At 42.8% G+C, this 22,390-nt stretch overlaps 1 protein-coding gene across 1 annotated transcript in view; it reads left to right on the top strand.

The window, feature by feature from the left end:
* ZNF408 (zinc finger protein 408) overlaps window positions 1–22,390 on the top strand; it is a 28,189-nt gene that overhangs the window by 179 nt on the left and 5,620 nt on the right. Inside the window, exons 2-3 of the mRNA XM_089684571.1 lie at window positions 12,521–12,735; window positions 12,819–12,865. Coding sequence (XP_089540697.1) covers window positions 12,526–12,735; window positions 12,819–12,865 — 257 coding nt within the window. The 5' untranslated portion in view covers window positions 12,521–12,525. The remainder of the gene's footprint in view (window positions 1–12,520; window positions 12,736–12,818; window positions 12,866–22,390) is intronic.

Here is a 22,390-nt window from a genome sequence, read left to right on the forward strand (position 1 = left end):
GCACAGGGGAGTGACAGGGAGGTGAGCTGTCAGTGCACAGGGGGGTGACAGGGGAGACGAGCTGTCAGTGCACAGGGGGTGACGGGGGAGGTGAGCTGTCAGTGCACAGGGGGGGTGACGGGGGAGACAAGCTGTCAGTGCACAGGGGGGTGACGGGGGAGACGAGCTGTCAGTGCACAGGGGGGTGACGGGAGAGGTGAGCTGTCAGTGCACAGGGGGGTGACGGGAGAGGTGAGCTGACAGTGCACAGGGGAGTGACAGGGAGGTGAGCTGTCAGTGCACAGGGGAGTGACAGGGAGGTGAGCTGTCAGTGCACGGGGGTGACGGGGGAGACGAGCTGTCAGTGCACAGGGGGGTGACAGGGAGGTGAGCTGTCAGTGCACAGGGGGTGACGGGGGGAGGTGAGCTGTCAATGTACAGAGGGGTGACGGGGGAGGTGAGCTGTCATTGCACAGGGGGGGTGACGGGGAGGTGAGCTGTCAGTGCACAGGGGGGGTGACGGGAGAGGTTAGCAGTCAGTGCACGGGGGGGGGGGAGGTGAGCAGTCAGTGCACAGGGGGTGACGGGGAGGTGAGCAGTCAGTGCACAGGGGGTGACGGGGAGGTGAGCAGTCAGTGCACAGGGGGTGACGGGGGAGGTGAGCTGTCAGCGCACAGGGGGTGACGGGGGAGGTGAGCTGTCAGTACACAGGGGTGTTAGGGGGGAGGTGAGCTGTCAGCGCACAGGGGGGGGGTGACGGGGGAGGTGAGCAGTCAGTGCACAGGGGGTGACGGGGGAGGTGAGCAGTCAGTGCACAGGGGGTGACGGGGGAGGTGAGCAGTCAGTGCACAGGGGGTTACGGGGGAGGTGAGCTGTCAGTGCACTGGGGTGTTAGGGGGGAGGTGAGCTGTCAGCGCACAGGGGGGTGACGGGGGCGGTGAGCTGTCAGCGCACAGGGGGGTGACGGGAGAGGTGAGCTGTCAGTGCACAGGGGGGTGACGGGGGCGGTGAGCTGTCAGCGCACAGGGGGTGACGGGGGCGGTGAGCTGTCAGCGCACAGGGGGGTGACGGGGGCGGTGAGCTGTCAGCGCACAGGGGGATGACGGGGGCGGTGAGCTGTCAGCGCACAGGGGGGTGACGGGGGCGGTGAGCTGACAGCGCACAGGGGGGTGACGGGGGCGGTGAGCTGTCAGCGCACAGGGGGGTGACGGGGCGGTGAGCTGTCAGCGCACAGGGGGGTGACGGGGGCGGTGAGCTGTCAGCGCACAGGGGGGTGACGGGGGCGGTGAGCTGTCAGCGCACAGGGGGGTGACGGGGGCGGTGAGCTGTCAGCGCACAGGGGGGTGACGGGGGCGGTGAGCTGTCAGCGCACAGGGGGGTGACGGGGGCGGTGAGCTGTCAGTGCACAGGGGGGTGACAGGGGACAGGCAGCCTAAGGACTGGCAGCTTTTTAGGGACATTTCACAATGTAAAGTGTATTTCCACTCTGACAGTCGTATCTCGGACATTGTATGGATTAGTGATGGGCTCTCATTCACACAGGGTTTTTTTTTTTTTCGTTAACCCCTTGCCCTCCTGAGGATTCCCCGCCCCCCATTCCTGACCAGATCATTTTTTGCGTTACGGTGCTGTGTTACTTTGACAATTGCGCGGTCATGCAGCGCTGCACCCAAACTAAATTTACGTCCTTTTTTCCCCACAAATAGAGCTTTCAGTGGTATTTGATCGCCTGTGTGTTTTTTATTTTTTGCGCTAGAAAAAGAAGTCTGATAATTTTGAGAAAAAAAAACAATATTTTTGAATTTTTTGCTATTAACCTCTACCCGTCCGGCCCATGTCAATAAACGGCCGGACGGGAGGTCTGCCGATGTGGGTGGATGTTTCCAAATGTCCCCCCGTATCCAATGTCTGTGCGCACTCCCTGGGATCAGTGCCCGCTGTGGGAACACAGATCACTGTACAGGACCTCTGTGTGAGGTACCGATTCATGTGATCACTGATTGGCCAGTCACTGATCACATGAATAGTAGTAAGCAAGATGTCACTTCCTGACATCATTGCTTACTACTTGTGAAATCTGTGAATGATCACCGAGGTCACCTGGTACAAGGCTATTCATAACAGCCTTGTACCATGTGACAAGCTGTGACCAATCACAGATTTCACAAGTAGTAAGCAATGATGTTAGGATGTGACATCTTGTTTACTATTATTCATGTGATCAGTGATTGGCCAATCAGTGATCACATGAATCGGGACCTCACATAGAGGTCCCGTAAAGTGATCTGTGTTGCCACAGCAGGCACAGTACATCTCAATGGCTGCAGGAATGCAGCCAGAGAGAAGGAGAAATGATTGCATTTACAGCCTTTATGGGTATAAAAGCAATCCGGGTAAAAAAAAAGAAAAAAAAAATCTTCACCCCCCCGAAAAGTAGTACAGTGTCGCTATGGTGACAGTATGTTAAAAATAAATAATAATATAAAAAAATAAAGTGTAAAAAAAGTTTTGAAAAATTATAACTTTTGGTTTTAAACTAATTTTGGGTTATTTTTTTTTTACGAAAAAGATGAATACATTTTGGCCAATATTTATGAAGAAAGATTATTTATTTGCAACATGTTATAAGAAAAACACTTTTTTTTTTCTAAATTTTTGGACTTTTTCATTTATATAGCAAAAAAATAAAAAATCCCAGTGGTGACTAAATACCACCAAAATAAAGTTTTATCTGTCTCAAAAAATGCTAAAAAAAAAATCATATGGGTACAGTGTTGCATGACCGCGCAATTGTCATTCAAAGAGTGATAGCACTGAAAGCTGAAAATTGGCCTGGACAGGAAGGGGGTGAAAGTGTCCGGACTTGAAGTGGTTAAACATGTCCAGTAAAAAATTTAAAAAATCAAATTTCGTCATAAATTTAGGACAAAATGTATTCTGCTCCATGTCTTTGCTTAAAAAAAAAAAAAAATCCCATTAGATGTAAATTAATTGGGTTATGTGAAAGTTATAGTGTTTACAAATGGCGGTATATATACTGGCATTTTTTTTTCTACTAGTTATGGCGGCAATCAGCGACTTATAGTGGGACTGTGGCAGGCATTCTGACACTGGAAGGAACTGACTTGGTGTCACTGACATCCCCAGTGACACCAATACAGTGATCAGTGCTAAAAAAAAAAAAAAGCAATGACACTGTATTAATGGCACTGGGCAGGAAGGGGTTAACATGACGGGTGATCAAAGGGTTAATTGTGTATTGGGTGTCTTTTACTGGGGGGAGGTGTTTCGGTGCATCACTGTAAGCTGACAGGGAGGAGGACTGTTGGTAAACAAAGCAGCCCTCCTCCCCATTGGAGATCTTTGATAATCACCGGCCGGAAACCGGTGATTGACAGCCACGGCCGCGAATGGTGGCGCAAGTAGGGCAAGCGCGTGGCTCCTATCCGGAAGTATAAAATCACGTATATATATATATATATATATATATATATATATATGTGATTTTGTGCACCCCTGCCGCCCTGTAGCAGTATATCTGCTATAGGGCGGTCAGGAAGTGGTTAAACAGAACTAAAGTTGGGGCAGCACAGTGGGTAAGTGGTTAGCACCTCCACCTGGCAGTTCTCAGGTTGATGGTTCGAATCCCAACCACAGCACCACCCGCCTGGAGGTTGCATGTTCTCCCTGTGCCTGCGTGGGTTTCCTCCAGGTACTCTGGTTTCCTCCCACACTCCAAAGACATGCTGGTAGGTTAATTGGCTCCTGTCTAGATTGGCCCTAGTATATGTATGTATCAATGTGAGTTAGGCTGGCCATACACTATACAATTTGCTGTCCAATTGTTGCCCAATTTCTTTTAGATTTACCTTCAACTATGTAATGCAAGGAAACGCTAAATAAATAAATCAAATAAATATATATATTAAGGTGCCATCAGTGAATATAAGTGCTATAGTGTTAATAGTTCCTTGTTAATCACTGGAACATTACAATCAATGTTGTATATAAAATAAAAAATCAAACTGAATTCTTAATATATCGGTGAAAAATAAATAAACACACCAGTGACAAATACTCTAATATCTCCAAAAAAGTTTCCTTCTTCTCATTCACTATTAAAAATGGAAAGTGCTCATCAATAATCAAAAGTGAACAAGTGTATACAAAAAAACTTTTCTACGTGCACATACAAAAAAAAAAATATAAATATATCATATATATATAAATAAGTAAAGTCCATGCAGGTGTAACTTGTGATAAAACAGTGATCTTCACTTCTAGTGCTCAAACACAAATCCTCAAATGGCAGCAGTGCCTGCTCACCTCCCCGCACTGACCCTCAAGGGGTCAAAAGGCTACTAATCTCCTCTATGGCCAATCTTTTTTCCTCGGTAGCTCAGCAGGGGATCACAGGGTCTCCACTTCTCCTCCACTCATACGTCATATAGGACATAAAACAGAGCTTCCCATAGTGTGATATTGTTTAATATAAGCCACTTCTATTACATATTGGTGTTACTCACATTTTATTTCCTGGTTACAAAAGCCTTCCACCTCATCCCATAGGTGTATCTCATGAACACAGGGGAACACCAATATGGCCGCTCCGTTCGGACATACGTCCCACGTGACCGGAAGTGACGTAGTTCAAAAACCGGATATGGCGTACCGACGCGTTGCGTCACGTGCGTCGTGACTTCATCAGCCTGATTACCCTGATGAAGTCACGACGCACGTGACGCAACGCGTCGGTACGCCATATCCGGTTTTTGAACTACGTCACTTCCGGTCACGTGGGACGTATGTCCGAACGGAGCGGCCATATTGGTGTTCCCCTGTGTTCATGAGATACACCTATGGGATGAGGTGGAAGGCTTTTGTAACCAGGAAATAAAATGTGAGTAACACCAATATGTAATAGAAGTGGCTTATATTAAACAATATCACACTATGGGAAGCTCTGTTTTATGTCCTATATGACGTATGAGTGGAGGAGAAGTGGAGACCCTGTGATCCCCTGCTGAGCTACCGAGAAAAAAAGATTGGCCATAGAGGAGATTAGTAGCCTTTTGGCCCCTTGAGGGTCAGTGCGGGGAGGTGAGCAGGCACTGCTGCCATTTGAGGATTTGTGTTTGAGCACTAGAAGTGAAGATCACTGTTTTATCACAAGTTACACCTGCATGGACTTTACTTATTTATATATATATGATATATTTATATATATATTTTTTGTATGTGCACGTAGAAAAGTTTTTTTGTATACACTTGTTCACTTTTGATTATTGATGAGCACTTTCCATTTTTAATAGTGAATGAGAAGAAGGAAACTTTTTTGGAGATATTAGAGTATTTGTCACTGGTGTGTTTATTTATTTTTCACCGATATATTAAGAATTCAGTTTGATTTTTTATTTTATATACAACATTGATTGTAATGTTCCAGTGATTAACAAGGAACTATTAACACTATAGCACTTATATTCACTGATGGCACCTTAATATATATATTTATTTGATTTATTTATTTAGCGCTTCACTATTTTAAGGTATATATTTGGCTACTTAATGGTTAAGGTAAAGTGACAGCAGCTGTTGAGATAGGGATCGTGCCTATATTGAGCGCAGGAGGATACTTTAATATGTAATGCAAGGGCCTATCTAACTGGATACAATTGGAAGTGTTGTTTAGGTTTGACCTCCTATTATATGTTTTTTGGTAAATCTAAAGCAAAAATCTCAAGAAAATTGTATAATGTATGGCCAGCCTTAGGAACCTTCGATTGCAAGCTCCTTGAGGGAAGGGTCTGATGTGAATGTACAACATATACATATATCCCCCTGTTAAAATGTCAGGTTTCTGTGATATAAAAAAAAATGAGACGGATAAATCATTTCAGAACTTTTTCCACCTTTAATGTAACCTAAAAAACTGTACAACTCAGTTGAACAACAAAGTGAAATCTTTTAGGTGGAGGGAAGTAAAAATCAAAAACTAAAATAATATGGCTGCATAAGTGTGCACACCCTTAAACTAATCCTTTGTTGAAGCACCTTTTGATTTTATTCCAGAACTCAGTCATTTTGGGGAGGAGTCTGCCAGCATGGCACATCACACACTGCATTTGAGACCTGCATTCTGGGTGTCATATATTTGTATTGACACCCGCAGCAGATCGCAAGGGCAGTGCGAATACAATTTGGTGGGGGAAACTTGCAGGGATCGCTGTGTTTTTCCGCAACACATGAATATGAACCTAGGCTTAACCACTTCCAGTCCGGACACTTTTACCCCTTCATGTCCAAGCCAATTTTCAGCTTTCAGCGTAATCACACTTTGAATGACAATTGCGCGGTCATGCAACACTGTATCCATATTAATTTTTTAGCATTTTTTTGAGACAGATGAAGCTTTATTTTGGTGGTATTTATTCACCGCTGGGATTTTTATTTTTTTTGCTATGTAAATTAAAATGTCCAAAAATTTTGAAAAAATTAAATTTTGCAAATAAATAGTATTTCATCATAAATCTTGGCCAAAATTTATTCTGTTACATTTTTTGTAAAAAAAAAATAACCCAAATTAGTTTATAACCAAAAATTATAATTTGTAAACTATTTTTTACTTTTTTTTTTTTTAATTTTTTTCTTTATTTATTTTTTTTTTTACATACTGTCACCCTAGCAGTACAGTGTCACCATGGTGACACTGTACTACTTGTGGGGGGTGATGAAGATTTTTTTTTTTACACTGATTGCTTTTACACCCATAAAGGCTGTAAAAGCAATCATTTCTCCTTCTCTCTAACTGCATTCTTGCAGCCATTGAGAACTACTGAGTGAGCTGTGATTGGTCACAGCTTGTCACATGGTACAAGGCTGTTGTGAATAGCCTTGTACCATGTGACCTCTGTGATCATTCACAGATTTCACACATAGTAAGTAATGATGTCACAAGTGACATCTTGCTTACTACTCTGCATATGATCACTGATTGGCCAATCAGTGATCACATGATCGGGACCTCGTACAGAGGACCCGTCCGACGATCGGTGTTCCACTGTGTCCGGAGGACACAGCAGGCACCGGATCGCGGTGCTGTGCGCTCCCAGGGAGTGCGCACATGCAGGGTGCGGGGAGACCGTTTATAAATGGCCACCCGACCCTGCAGTGCCACCGTCCGGCCGTTTATATACAACGGCCAGACGGGAGGTGGTTAAAGTGATACTAAATGATATCGTTATTCTCCAGTAATCATCTTTACACATCCTCTACTGAAAGCAGAACTTCAGGAAGAGGGAGAAATATCACATGAAATATACATGTTTTGGGGCGGAGTTCCCCTTGATGTCTCCACTGGACATATAGATACACTGTGCTTTATCCATGTGTATGTAGGTGGCACTCTCTCTCCCTTCTGTGTTTACATGGCCAGTGACAGGAAAACTCCACTTCACTTGTAAGAGAGACTGCTGACACTGTAACAGTGTTTTCTCAGTTGGATTCATTATATTATTTGGACTTTATCTTCATGAATGTTATTTTGAGATTTATTGCCAGTCACCCTTTGTCCCTCTACCTCCCCTTGTGGGGGCATAATTGATATTGCTTGAGAGCAGAACTTCACCTGAAAAGGGAAGTTCTGCTCATCCACCTCCCCCTTCCACTATCACTTTTGGAGGATTTGTTTTTTCTAGGAGCAGGTACCTTTTTTCTGAAATATATTTTCTCCCACTTCCCCTCTGGGGCCATCTCACCAAAAGTGAAATGTTTATGGTAGAGGATGCCTAAAATCGGATTTTGGATTGGGAGAAGCGAGCACCCAATTTCCAGAGTAATACGACATTAAATGGAAACGTTACAGTCTTTTATTGAAGGTAATAGAAATACAAGTTGAACCAACACTTGAAACCCCCCCCCCCTCCTTCTTCAGGGCTTTAGGTACATGTGAACAGAGGTGGGTAGACTCGGCTGAGGTACCTCAGTTTCTTATGAGAACAGATGTCACCGTTGACTGGTGCAGTGAAAGTAAGTCTCAGAGTTCACCCACCTCCATTCACATGTACCTAAAACTCTGAAGAGAGGGAGAGTCAATTCCCCGAAACGCATTGGCTCAACTTGTATATCCATTACAGTCAATAATAGATTGTAACCTTCCGATTGAATGTGGTATTACTCTGGACACTGGGTGCTCCTCTTTCCCTATCCAAATACCTTTGTCACTGAAGCGACAACTGCAGTTGTACCAGTAAGGTAGCAGCCCATACCTCCAATTGAAGGCAAACGCCACCATTCACCCACCGAGAAAAAGTATTATAAATAACTCAACCAGCCCAGCACAGTCCCCGACTCTAATAAAATCAGACTTGTATCTTTCTGGCTAAATCAGTGAGCCAATCACACAAGCAGGAAATTACTTTTCTAGGAAGGTTCTGTGTACCTACTGTGTACAGAAGGTCTCCAGGTTGCCATGTTGCATTGACATTTACAAACAATTACAGAGCTACAGATTGAAAAAGAAAAGTAGTTTTTAATAACATTAAAGGATAAGTTCGACTTTGGGAGCATCTTACATGTTCTACCCATTTCTAGGGTGGAACACGTAACATGTTCCCATTCCTGCAGCATCTCCCCGCTCCACTGCATCTAGTGACAGCTAGTGGGGGATCTTCTCTCCCCACTAGCTGTCCCTATTTAAAATAAAATCCGCAGCCAGGTGGGCAGAGTCATTCAGTCACAGAGTCTCCTAGGAATGGGAAACTACAAGCTTCTACAGCCTTTGCGGCTGTTGGCTTGTAGTTCTCAATTAACTACCATGGCGCTGTGATTGGTTACTGTGAGAGCTGTGATTGGTTACAGCTTGTCACATGGTGTGTGCTGTGCTGCTGTGAATAGCCTTGTACCATGTGACCTCTGTGATTTTTCACAGATTTCACTAGTAGTAAGCAATGATGGCCAATCACTGATCACATGAATAGTAGTAAGCAAGATGTCACTTCCTGACATCATTGCTTACTACTTGTGAAATCTGTGAATGATCACCGAGGTCACATGGTACAAGGCTATTCATAACAGCCTTGTACCATGTGACAAGCTGTGACCAATCACAGATTTCACAAGTAGTAAGCAATGATGTCAGGAAGGGACATCTTGTTTACTACTATTCATGTGATCACCGATTGGCCATTCAGTGATCACATGAATCGGAACCTCAGATAGAGGTCCCGTACAGTGATCTGTGTTCCCAGGGAGCGCGCACAGGCAATGGATGCGGGGGGACATTTAGAAACGTCCATCTGCTTCAGCAGCGCTCCTGTCCGGCCTTTTATCAACGTGGTCCGGACGGGCAGAGGTTAAAGAGTTAAAGAGAGCTGAAGCTGAGCTGAAGAGCTGAAGAATGATAATAGAATATCCTGAAGAAAATGCTGCTCCAGGCTACCAGGTTCTGCTCTTCTAAACACACTAAAGCAGAAGCTCAGCCAAAGTGAACGTGACCCTTTCCTGTAGCAGAGATGACATCCACAAATACCCAAGCTTGGGTCTTGTGAGCAGCACTGGAAGGAACCTGAATCAGCGTTTCTCCAGGAAGTGTATTTCATCTCACCCCAATGAGCTGTTTTGTTTTTTTTTTTTTTTTTCCCGTCATCCTAGCCAGACAACTAGTATAACGTTTTGCAAAGATTTGAGCATAGATCTTGATTGAGGGCTTGTTCACAACAGATATGCTGGGCTGTGATGGGAAACCTTGCCCAGCACAGTTCCAATGCATAAACAAGGCCAAATGCTTTGTTCTTTGTCATGGCAGCTCGCCTGTGTTGGTGTGCAGTGGAGAAAAAGGTACGGCACGCAGACATTGCAATAAACCTTCAACAAAACAAAGACTATAGTGTGACACACTGTGTACGGTGCACCTTCTTCACATTGTACACCCGCAGCCTTGCGGTAGTGCATGCTGTTGATGTGGACAAGCCCTAAAGCAGGGGTGCTCAACCTTTTGAAGAGCGAGGGCCACTTCGGTAATTTGGTAACTGGTCACAGGCCACAATGAAATGAAATGGTTCAGAATATTGTTTTTTTTTATTATTTTGAATAGCATAATGAACATTTTCCTCCTGCAGCCACTGAATGCTGGTGGGAGGGAGAGGAGGAGAAGCCACCTTTCAGCAGTAGCAGGAGAAAAATATAGAGGATCGGTTCCTGTATATGCTTCCCCCACCGCCCCTCCCGTAAAACAGAATGTAACAGGGCTGCCATACGGGTCCCCTGGAGCATAGGGCAGGGGTCACCATTGCGACCCCTGAGGACCCCAGTGGTTGGTGGAAGTGTGCTAAAAACACCTTCCAACTATGGGTTTTGCTGCCCCAAAACCGCTCATATAAATGAGCCCTTGCTGTCCTGAGCGTCCTGTAAGGCTGCTTTCACACTGATGCACTGCAGTTTATGCGCACTGCGGGTGCCATGCAGTGCCTGCGTGGCTTTCCTGTGGGTTAGCTGCGCTTTTTCATGACTTCTATGTTATCTTGTTTGTGTGGTGCACTTTCTGAAAGCACACCAAAACTCCTGCGTTCTGGAGTTTTGGTGCAATATCAGAAAGTGCACCAAACCTGTAGGAAATAATAATAGAAGTGCGCTTCCCTGGTTTGAGGTTGAGGGCCACATCAGAGGACTCCGAAGGCCACAGGTTGAGCACCCCTGCCCTAAAGGATCAATGCACACAGATGTGAAATGTTGATATTAGGGGAATCTAGTGAGTTGAATTATCTGTTGTCTGTCTCAGGGACTCCAGCGGTGATCTCTCTGCTGTACTGTTAAGCACTTTTACTAATTCTGTTTTCTCACGTTAGCATGTTCTCACTCCTCCTGTTGCATTCTCCATAAAATCATATAAACCTAAAGACCAAATGATAGAGGGGGTTCGCTTGGAAGATTTCTTCTCTACTAATTGTCTAGTGACAACTCAGAGTTTTAGGTTTCCTTTTACTTTCAAGTCCAGTGGTTACCTGGGCAAACAGAGAGGCTATCTCCCCAGCAGGGACACACAGAGCAAAAAAGACATGACAGAGGTTCCAACATTTCCAAAAACAGGCATTTAGATACACTTTCATGTTTGGTCTTACTAGAAGAGTACCTTAATGACTAGGCTTGTTTAAGTACAATTATTGGAAGAGCACAATAAATCGGCCACCAAGGGTAGCATGGTTGTGATTATAAATAAAATAAAACCTGCGCCAAAGAAAAAAATATATATAATCCAAATCTAAATGCTGCTGTTCATGAAAGAAAAAAAAACAAATATTAATAAAAACACTCTACAGCGCAAAAAATATATAAATGTGTAAAAATTCCAAACATGCCAAATATGAGAATGTGTTCCAATCCAAGAAATAGTGATCAACAGAATCTTCAAAAAAAGTGCTCACACCATCCGTGATTGCCAATCCAATCCCCACTCACCAGATGGAGTGGACTCCTTGCTGGTATGGCTAAAGAGTCAAACAAGCTCCTCCCCAGATACAGCTGCACTTGATATCCATTTCATTTTCAAGGACCTTTACTTTGGGGCTCTAAGTAATTTTCTAGCAAAAAAAAAAAATGCTGGTTTTAACATGTAGGGATGTCAGAAATGACAACATAAAGGAGATTTCCTAAAATTGGAGAGGGCAAAATTTATTTTTATTCATGTTGTTTTATTCATGGTTGTGATTGTTTACACCAGCGGTTCTCAACCTGTGGGTCGCGACCCCTTTGGGGGTCGAACAACCCTTTCACAGGGGTCTCCTAAGACCATCGGAAAACACATATTTCTGATGGTCTTAGGAACCGAGACACCGCTCCTCTATCAGTCTTCAGGCAGGTCCGCCCACATGCAGATACGTCCACATTTCCCTGGACCGCGATGTGTGCACGGGATGACATGCCGCCCCTGTCATCTGGCCACATCCCCAGGATCACTCAACAGCTCCGCCTCCTCGCCAGTGATTGGCCAACAGAACTGTAGCTCAGGAGAGGCACACAGGCGGCCAATCCCCCCCCCCCCCCACTGACACCAATGATGGGGCACTATTCCTCCCACACTGACACCAATGATGGGGCACTATTTCTCCCACTGATACCAACGATGGGACATTATTCCTCCCACTGATACCAACAATGGGACACTATTCCTCCCACTGATACCAATGATGGGGCACTATTCCTCCCACTGATACCAATGATGGGGCACTATTCCTCCCACTGATACCAATGATGGGGCACTATTCCTCCCACTGACACCAATGATAGAGCACTATTCCTCCCACTGATACCAACGATGGGGCACTATTCCTCCCACTAATACCAATGATTGGGCACTATTCCTCCCACTAATACCAATGATTGGGCACTACTCCTCCCACTGCAAAATTACAGTTATGAAGTAGCAATGAAAATAATTTTATGGTTGGGGGTCACCACAACATGAGGAACTGTATTAAAGGGTCGCGGCATTAGGAAGGTTGGGAACCACTGGTTTACACGTTCTTTCTCTTTCTGTCCCATGTAGGTTGTATGAATCCACCAGTTTCCTTTCAGTCTGTGCAATGCACAGAAGATGCTGTCTGGCAGGCTTTATGCAGCTTACCCCGTGGCCTGGCCCTTGGCCCCTCTTTGTCACAGGAGGAGGGCCTGGGCTTGTGGTGTGTTGGGCATCATTTGCCGGCTGGCTCATTCCTTCCTCCCCACAATCCCGAAACTGGAGATAGCCTATTGGATAATCAGGCAAGTTGTGTGTGTGTGATAGATCTGTAAGTTTATGTTCCGTGTTTTATTCTCTAAATCATTATCATTTTATATCCTTACAGGAAAAGCAAACTACATTGCTACCAGAAACTGTACTAAAGTGGGTGAGGTATGTATGCTTAACCACCTGCCCTCCAGAGGATTTACCCCCCCCCCCCCTTCCTGACCAGGCCATTTTTTGTGTTACAGATCTGCGTTACTTTGACTGACAATTGCACGGTCTTGCAATGCTGTACCCAAATGAAATTTGTTTCAGTGGTATTTGATCTCCTGTGCGGTTTTTATTTTTTGCACTTTAAAAAAAAAAAAAAGACCAACAATTTTGAGAAAAAAAAACAATATTTTTGACTTTTTGCTATTAAATGTCCAGTAAAAAAATTTAAAAAATCAAATTTCGTCATAAATTTAGGCCAAATTGTATTCAGCTACATGTCTTTGCTAAAAAAAAAAAAATCCCAATACGTGTAAATTAATTGGTTTACGTGAAAGTTATAGTGTTTACAAATTTTTTTTTTTTTAATTTTTACTAGTTATGGCAGCGATCAGCGACTTATAGCGGACATTCTGACACTGGGGGGAACTGACTTGGTGTCACTGACATCCCCAGTGACCTCAATACAGTGATCAGTGCTAATAAACAAAAGCACTGAGGCTGCACTAATGGCACTGGGCAGAAAGGGGTTAAAAAGCCAGTAAACATACATCAAAGTTTGTATATTCAAAATAGATATTAATTTTATTCAGTGATCTACTGCATCTGTAAAGGATTGGAGAATGAAATGGAGATAAAATATTTGATATGCAGATATTGTTTTGGGGAGTAATATTTTGCGACACAGGGCTCCCTTCACTTCCTGTTGCTGTACAGTACAGTATGTATAGTATGCTTTCTCTGCCATTCCTGAAAAAAATAAAGGACCAATGGAGAGTAGCAAAATGGGTGGCAGAGAACAACTAACTTTTAAAACCTTCTTGAGGAGAAAAAAGAAGTCTGTATTTTAATAAGATTATTGTAACCAGCTGCATTTCAGACTTGCAGAGGTTTAGGGGACCACTCATGTTTTGATGAGTAAAGGTACAAGATTGCAAGCACTGAAAAAAGGCAAGATAACTCCGATCTCTCTGACAATGTTAAATGTCTATTTAAATTTTCAAATGGAGACAATACAATCTGAAGAACTGCTTTCTCTTCCTCGGGGTTTGGATTTGTAGTTTGCCAACCAGACCATCATCACTAAAGATTATAAATATAAAAAACATCAATCTCAGTTAACCTTATCATTTTATATTGTATCAATAAGTAGCAGGAGATCATTCTTATTTTAAAAATTTTTAATTGAAAAACATGAATGCATTAAAGTGTATCTATAACCAAAAAGCTGTAGGGTTTTTAAAACCTAGAAACCCTGTTAGATTTACTGCTGTCTGGGGGTCTGTAATGCTTCCACGAGCTGGGTGCTGACCCCTGCCCTGTATGCAGGCTGCCCTTATTTATTTCAGGTACTTATATAGCGCCGTCAATTTACGCAGCACTTTACATATATATTGTACATTCCCATCAGTCCCTAACCCTCAAGGGGCGTACAATCTAAGGTCCCTAACCCACATTCATACATACACATACTAGGGCCAATTTAGACAGGATCCAGTTAACCTACCAGCATGTCTTTGGCGTGTGGGAGGAAACCGGAGTACCCGGAGGAGATCCACGCAGGCACAGGGAGAACATGCAAACTCCAGGCAGGAGGTGCCGTGGTTGGGATTTGAACCAACGACCCTAGTACTGCCAGGCGGAAGTGCTAACCATTTAGCCACTGTGCTGCTCTCGCCCTTCCGCCTGCATCCATCCTGAGCTGTGGCCAGGAAGCCTATAGAGGTGGATGCAGAAGCAGCTACCCCAGAGGCCCAGCCAGGTGTCAAAAACGGAGGTTCTTACATTTCCCTACTTAATGAAAAGTGTTGAGGTAAAAAAGATTTCCCCTCACTTTCTGTCCTGGGGACAACTTTTTTTTTCCAGTCCGGAAGTGAAGGAATCTGTCCAATAGAGCCTCCGACTACTGTAAAACCTGACTTGACTTCTGAACCATTGTATTTGAAACAAAAGGAAAAAAAAGTTTTGTGTATAGATACACTTTATTATTGAAACATAAAGCAACAATGTTGTCAAGAATTTTGTTTCAAAAAAAGGAATCCTGCGAAAGAATACAGTTCATACTTACCTCTACTGAGGGCCTTGCTCATATTTTTGCTGTCCTCAAAATCTTTTGGCCTTTAGCAAAGCAATGACCTTTGTCAACCCCTGTCATAGATTCATGTTTAAAAAGTCTTCGTTCCATCCACCAGCCCAACATCGCTACAGCACAGAGTAGTGACGTAGGGGGCAGCGGTAGAAACAACAGTACATGGGATGGGGGAGCATCAGACAATCCAGGATCTTTGAGTCTTTGGCTGTTATATATCTTCAGCAAAGCAAAAGAGCCATGCCAGAAAGGCAAGTATCAGAATTTGTTTGTTTGCAGGGGCTTTTTTTTTTTTTTTAAGAATTCATAATGGAGTAAGTGGTAAAAAAATACAAAATAAATGATTGTAGCTAAAAGTGTGTTTTACATTCCCAAACATCAAGGAGAACCAGGGAGAAAAACAAATCAAAGTAAAAACTAAACAGGAAAGCTAAACATAAAATATGTTTGTGGGTAGAGCTTTCCTGTTTAGTTCTTATTACTTTGATTTGTTTTCCTTGATTGCTATTTTTGAAAGTCAAAATAATCAGACGGCAGAACATTTAATTGTGGAACTGAAACCATTTATTTTATTTCTTTTTCTCATCCCTCTCTGCATGTGTTCAGTGTTTTTTAATTAAATTATCTGCAGCTTGGATGGAAAGCTGTAAATTCCTACACAGAGTCGATCACATTTATAAAGATCTGACAAACATGCATGCGATAACACCATCATTGTATCAATATTTATCCCCCAATTAGTGACATATTACATAGTTACATAGTTATTCTGGCTGAAAAAAGCCCATCCAGTTCAACCATAGAAAAAAAAAAAAGTTATAATCCTACACCCACAGTTGATCCAGAGGAAGGCAAAAAAACCAGCAAAGCATGATCCAATTTGCTCCTGCTGGGAAAAAAATTCCTTCCTGATCCCCCGAGAGGTAATTAGATATTCTCTGGATCAACTTTACCTATAAATGTTAGTATCCAGTTATATTCTGTGTATCTAGGAAAGAATCCAGGCCTTTTTTTGAAGCAATCCACTGAGCTGGCCAGAACCAACTCTTGAGGGAGTCTATTCCACATTTTCACAGCTCTCACTGTGAAGACACCTTTCTGTGTTTGGAGGTTCTTTTTCTCCAGATGTAAAGAGTGCCCCCTTGTCCTCTGTGATGACCTCAGGGTGAATAGCTCTACACCGAGTTCACTATATGGACCACTGATGTATTTATACAGGTTGATCATATCCCCCTTATGTATTATACATGTTGATCATATCCCCCCTTATGTATTATACATAGAGATCATATCCCCCCTTATGTATTATAAATGGAGATCATATCCCCCCCTTATGTATTATACATGGAGATCATATTTCCCCTTATGTATTATACATGGAGATCATATCCCCCTTTATGTATTATACATGGAGATCATATCCCCCCTTATGTATTATACATGGTGATCATATCCCCCCTTATGTATTATACATAGAGATCATATCCCCCCTTATGTATTATAAATGGAGATCATATCCCCCCCTTATGTATTATACATGGAGATCATATTTCCCCTTATGTATTATACATGGAGATCATATCCCCCTTTATGTATTATACATGGAGATCATATCCCCCCTTATGTATTATACATGGTGATCATATCCCCCCTTATGTATTATACATGGAGATCATATCCTCCCTTCTGTATTATACATGGAGATCATATCCCCCCTTATGTATTATACATGGAGATCATATCCCCCCTTATGTATTATACATGGAGATCATATCCCCCTTATGTATTATACATGGTGATCATATCCCCCCTTATGTATTATACATGGAGATCATATCCCCCCTTATGTATTATACATGGTGATCATATCCCCCCTTATGTATTATACATGGAGATCATATCCCCCTTATGTATTATACATGGAGATCATATCCCCCCTTATGTATTATACATGGAGATCATATCCCCCCTTATGTATTATACATGGTGATCATATCCCCCCTTATGTATTATACATGGTGATCATATCCCCCCTTATGTATTATACATGTTGATCATATCCCCCCTTATGTATTATACATGGAGATCATATCCCCCCTTATGTATTATACATGGAGATCATATCCTCCCTTCTGTATTATACATGGAGATCATATCCCCCCTTATGTATTATACATGGAGATCATATCCCCCCTTATGTATTATACATGGTGATCATATCCCCCTTATGTATTATACATGGAGATCATATCCCCCTTATGTATTATACATGGAGATCATATCCCCCCTTATGTATTATACATGGAGATCATATCCCCCCTTATGTATTATACATGGTGATCATATCCCCCCTTATGTATTATACATGGAGATCATATCCCCCTTATGTATTATACATGGAGATCATATCCCCCCTTATGTATTATACATGGTGATCATACCCCCCCTTATGTATTATACATGGAGATCATATCCCCCTTATGTATTATACATGTTGATCATATCCCCCTTAAGTATTATACATGGAGATCATATCCCCCCTTACGTATTATACATGGAGATCATATCCCCCCCTTATGTATTATACATGGAGATCATATCCCCCCTTATGTATTATACATGGAGATCATATCCCCCCCTTATGTATTATACATGGTGATCATATCCCCCTTATGTATTATACATGGTGATCATATCCCCCTTATGTATTATACGTGGAGATCATATCCCCCCTTATGTATTATACGTGGAGATCATATCCCCCTTATGTATTATACGTGGAGATCATATCCCCCTTATGTATTATACGTGGAGATCATATCCCCCCTTATGTATTATACATGGTGATCATATCCCCCCTTATGTATTATACATGTTGATCATATCCCCCCTTATGTATTATACATGGTGATCATATCCCCCCCTTATGTATTATACATGGTGATCATATCCCCCTTATGTATTATACATGGAGATCATATCCCCGCTTATGTATTATACATGGAGATCATATCCCTCCTTATGTATTATACATGGTGATCATATCCCTCCTTATGTATTATACATGGAGATCATATCCCCCTTATGTATTATACATGGAGATCATATCCCCCCTTATGTATTATACATGGTGATCATATCCCCCTTATGTATTATACATGTTGATCATATCCCCCTTATGTATTATACATGGAGATCATATCCCTCCTTATGTATTATACATGGAGATCATATCCCCCTTATGTATTATACATGGAGATCATATCCCCCCTTATGTATTATACATGTTGATCATATCCCCCTTATGTATTATACATGGAGATCATATCCCCCCTTATGTATTATACATGGAGATCATATCCCCCCTTATGTATTATACATGGAGATCATATCCCCCCTTATGTATTATACATGTTGATCATATCCCCCTTATGTATTATACATGGAGATCATATCCCCCTTATGTATTATACATGGAGATCATATCCCCCTTATGTATTATACATGGAGATCATATCCCCCTTATGTATTATACATGGAGATCATATCCCCCTTATGTATTATACATGGTGATCATATCCACCCTTATGTATTATACATGGTGATCATATCCCCCCCTTATGTATTATACATGGAGATCATATCCCCCCCTTATGTATTATACATGGTGATCATATCCCCCCCTTATGTATTATACATGGAGATCATATCCCCCCTTATGTATTATACATGGTGATCATATCCCCCCTTATGTATTATACATGGTGATCATATCCCCCCTTATGTATTATACATGGTGATCATATCCCCCCTTATGTATTATACATGGAGATCATATCCCCCTTATGTATTATAGATGGAGATCATATCCCCCCCTTATGTATTATACATGGAGATCATATCCCCCCCTTATGTATTATACATGGTGATCATATCCCCCCTTATGTATTATACATGGTGATCATATCCCCCCTTATGTATTATACATGGTGATCATATCCTCCCTTATGTATTATACATGGAGATCATATCCCCCCCTTATGTATTATACATGGTGATCATATCCCCCTTATGTATTATACATGGATTTCATATCCCCCTTATGTATTATACATGGAGATCATATCCCCCCTTAATCTCCTCTTCTCATGAGAGAATAAATTCAGTTCCTCTAATCTTTCCTCATAGCTGAGCTCCTCCATGCCTCTTATCAGTTTGGTTGCCCTTCTCTGTACTTTCTCCAGTTCCCTAATGTTCTGTTTGTGAATTTTATTGATCGATAACAATAATAATGTTACATTTTTCGCCCATTGATGACATTTACGGAGTTACATTTTAATATACGCTGTAGAATTTTTTGAAGTCGATTGTTTAGGCTCAAAAAAATCTGTCATGACGGTTCAATTTTTTGCTATAAAACTTTACATTTTAATAATCAAAATTGGCCCACTAACGTTTCAAAATGTGAACAATCAACCACATTGAACGCTTTTTTGAAGTTTAAACGTGTGTGGCCAGCATTACAGAAAATTTTAGTTTTTTTTAATATCCCCTTTAACAAGGTTTCATTTCCTGTTGATCCTGAAAGTAGTTTATTTCTGTTTCAGCTTTCTGTAATTGGAAGTAGTGGAAAAGTAACACCACTACTGACAGGATCAACTGGTAACAAAAACCAAATTACAGTGGAAAGTGATAAAAAAAATGCCAGGTTGCTGCTATTATCACCCCCCATATAGTCTACACCCGCCTATGCTCTCACCTCAACGACAACAACCTCCTCGATCCCCTACAGTCCGGCTTCCGTCCCCTACACTCCACCGAAACATCCTTACTCAATCTCTCCAACGACCTGCTAACCGCCAAAGCTAATGGCCACTATTCAGTGCTCCTACTCCTTGACCTCCCTGCGGACTTCGACACAGTCGACCACCCCCTCCTCCTCAAAAAACTACACTCCCTCGGCCTCAGAGATTCTGCTCTCTCCTGGCTCTCATCCTACCTGTCACAACGCTCCTTCAGCGTTACCTATAATGCTACCACCTCCCCCTCACTCCCCCTCTCTGTTGGGGTCCCTCAAGGCTCTGTCCTCGGGCCCCTTCTCTTCTCCATCTATACCTCCTCCCTTGGCCAACTCATACACTCTCACGGCTTCAACTACCACCTCTATGCCGACGACACACAAATCTATCTCTCAACCCCCCACGTCACCCCCTTGGTCTCAGCCCGAATCACACACCTACTGAGCGACATATCAGACTGGATGTCGCTCCACTTCCTTAAATTGAACCTCTCCAAAACCGAGTTTCTTGTCTTCCCCCCAGCCCGGACACCACCCCCCATTGATTTCTCCGTCACGTCCAACAACGCTACCATCAAACCCGCCCTGCAGGCCAGAGTACTGGGTGTCATTCTGGACTCCAACCTATCCTTCCAGCCCCAAGTCCAATCTTTAACAAACTCGTGCAGACTCCACCTCCGCAACATCGCCAAAATCCGCACGTTCCTAACCCCAGAAACCACTAAACAGCTCATCCACTCCCTCATCATATCACGACTCGACTACTGAAACTCCCTCCTCGCTGGCCTGCCTCGCCGCTGGCTATCCCCGCTTCAGTCGATCCTGAATACGGCTGCCAGACTCATTCACCTTTCCAACCGCTCTGTCTCCGCCACCCCTCTCTGCCAATCCCTCCACTGGCTTCCGATTGCGCAACGGATCAAATTCAAAATCCTAACGCTGACGTACAAAGCTGTCCACCATACTGCCCCGAACTACATCACTGACCTAATATCCAAGTACCGCCCAGCACGCACACTCCGCTCCTCACAAGACCTCCTTCTCTCTAGTTCCCTGGTCTCCTCCTCCCATGCCCGCCTCCAGGACTTCTCCAGGGTGTCACCCATCCTCTGGAACTCCCTGCCCCAACCCATCAGATTATCACCTACTCTCCTCTCCTTTAGGCGCACCCTGAAAACCCATCTCTTCAGGGAAGCCTACCCCACCCCCTGCTAACTTGCCGACCTCCTCCACTCTTCCTACCACTCCATCCCCCACAGCTATCTCCTCCTGTGCCACCACCCCCTCCCTCCTAGATTGTAAGCTCGAAAGAGCAGGGCCCTCGATCCCCTCATGTTTTGCATTGTATTGGTATTGTTCTGTCACATGTTCTGTCCCCCTTTGTAATGTACAGTGCTGAGCGAACTATTGGCGCTTTATAAATACTGTATAATAATAATAATAATAATTATCAGACTCCATCACATATGCCATTTTTTATTTTACCCATAGTTCCACTTTGACACATGGCAGCGTAATGTCACATCACTTTAGCGCTGAGCAAGCTGTTGGTGCTATATAAATCCTGTATAATAATAATCACTAGCCCATTAAAGGAGTATTCACAGTATGGATGTCTAGAGTAAATCCAGACAACTGCATACCCCATCTGCCTTTGTGTATGTTCTTTTCTTTAAACCTGCTGCACTAGTAGACCTGAGAACAACATGTATACTGTTTATTAAACGGGTGTGGAAATTTAAAAAAAAAAAAACTACTTGTCCAAGGACTAAATCAGGGTTCCAATCTACTTGTCCTTCATGACAATCTGTTTGTCCTGATAAAAAAACAAAAACAATTTTTGCCAGTTTGGAAAATATGAAGAGTTGGTGTTTTTGTTATTAGGCAGAGGTGCTTTTAGGAATGTCTGGGGCTTTTAAAAACAAAAGGGCTTTCTGGCAACTTAAACTGCTATAACATTTCTTAGAACCCCCAAACATTATATTTTATTTTTAAAAGCATAGGCCCCAGAGAATAAATTGGTGGGTTTTGCATCTTTTTATGTAACATGGTATGTGCGCAGCAGTTTTTCAACTATTTTTTTTTAAAATACACTTTTAAATTTTAATGCAACAAAAAATACAATATTAAAACCCAATATTTTGGTAAAATATAAAAGATGATGTTACTCTGAGTAAATAGATCCCATAATGTCACGCTTTAAAATTACGCACACCCGTGTAGCGGCAACAAACAACGTAAATTTTACTGTCCATAGGTGATGCTCTGAATGTCTGTACAGGTTACCACCTTAGATTTACAAAGGAGGTCTGGTGCTAGAATTACTGCCCATGAGCTGAAATTCTCGGTGATGCATCACGTGTGGACCGAATGCTGTTTGCATGTGTGCAGGACCGACGCATGCGTCCGCCTACGGGGACAGGGGTGCTTTAAAACTTTTTAATTATTTTAACACTGTTGCTTTTAATTTTTTTTTATTTATTTTTTTATCACTTTTATTGCAGTCACAAGGAATGTAAACATCCCTTTTGACAGCAATAGGCAGTGACGGGTGCTCTTTATCGAGAGATCTGGGGTCAGTAAGACATCAGTGTGA

This window comes from Staurois parvus, unplaced genomic scaffold, assembly GCF_062004578.1.
Source record: "Staurois parvus isolate SC_StPar_1 unplaced genomic scaffold, SC_StPar_1.0 ptg000350l, whole genome shotgun sequence".
NCBI classification, from domain to species: domain Eukaryota; kingdom Metazoa; phylum Chordata; class Amphibia; order Anura; family Ranidae; genus Staurois; species Staurois parvus.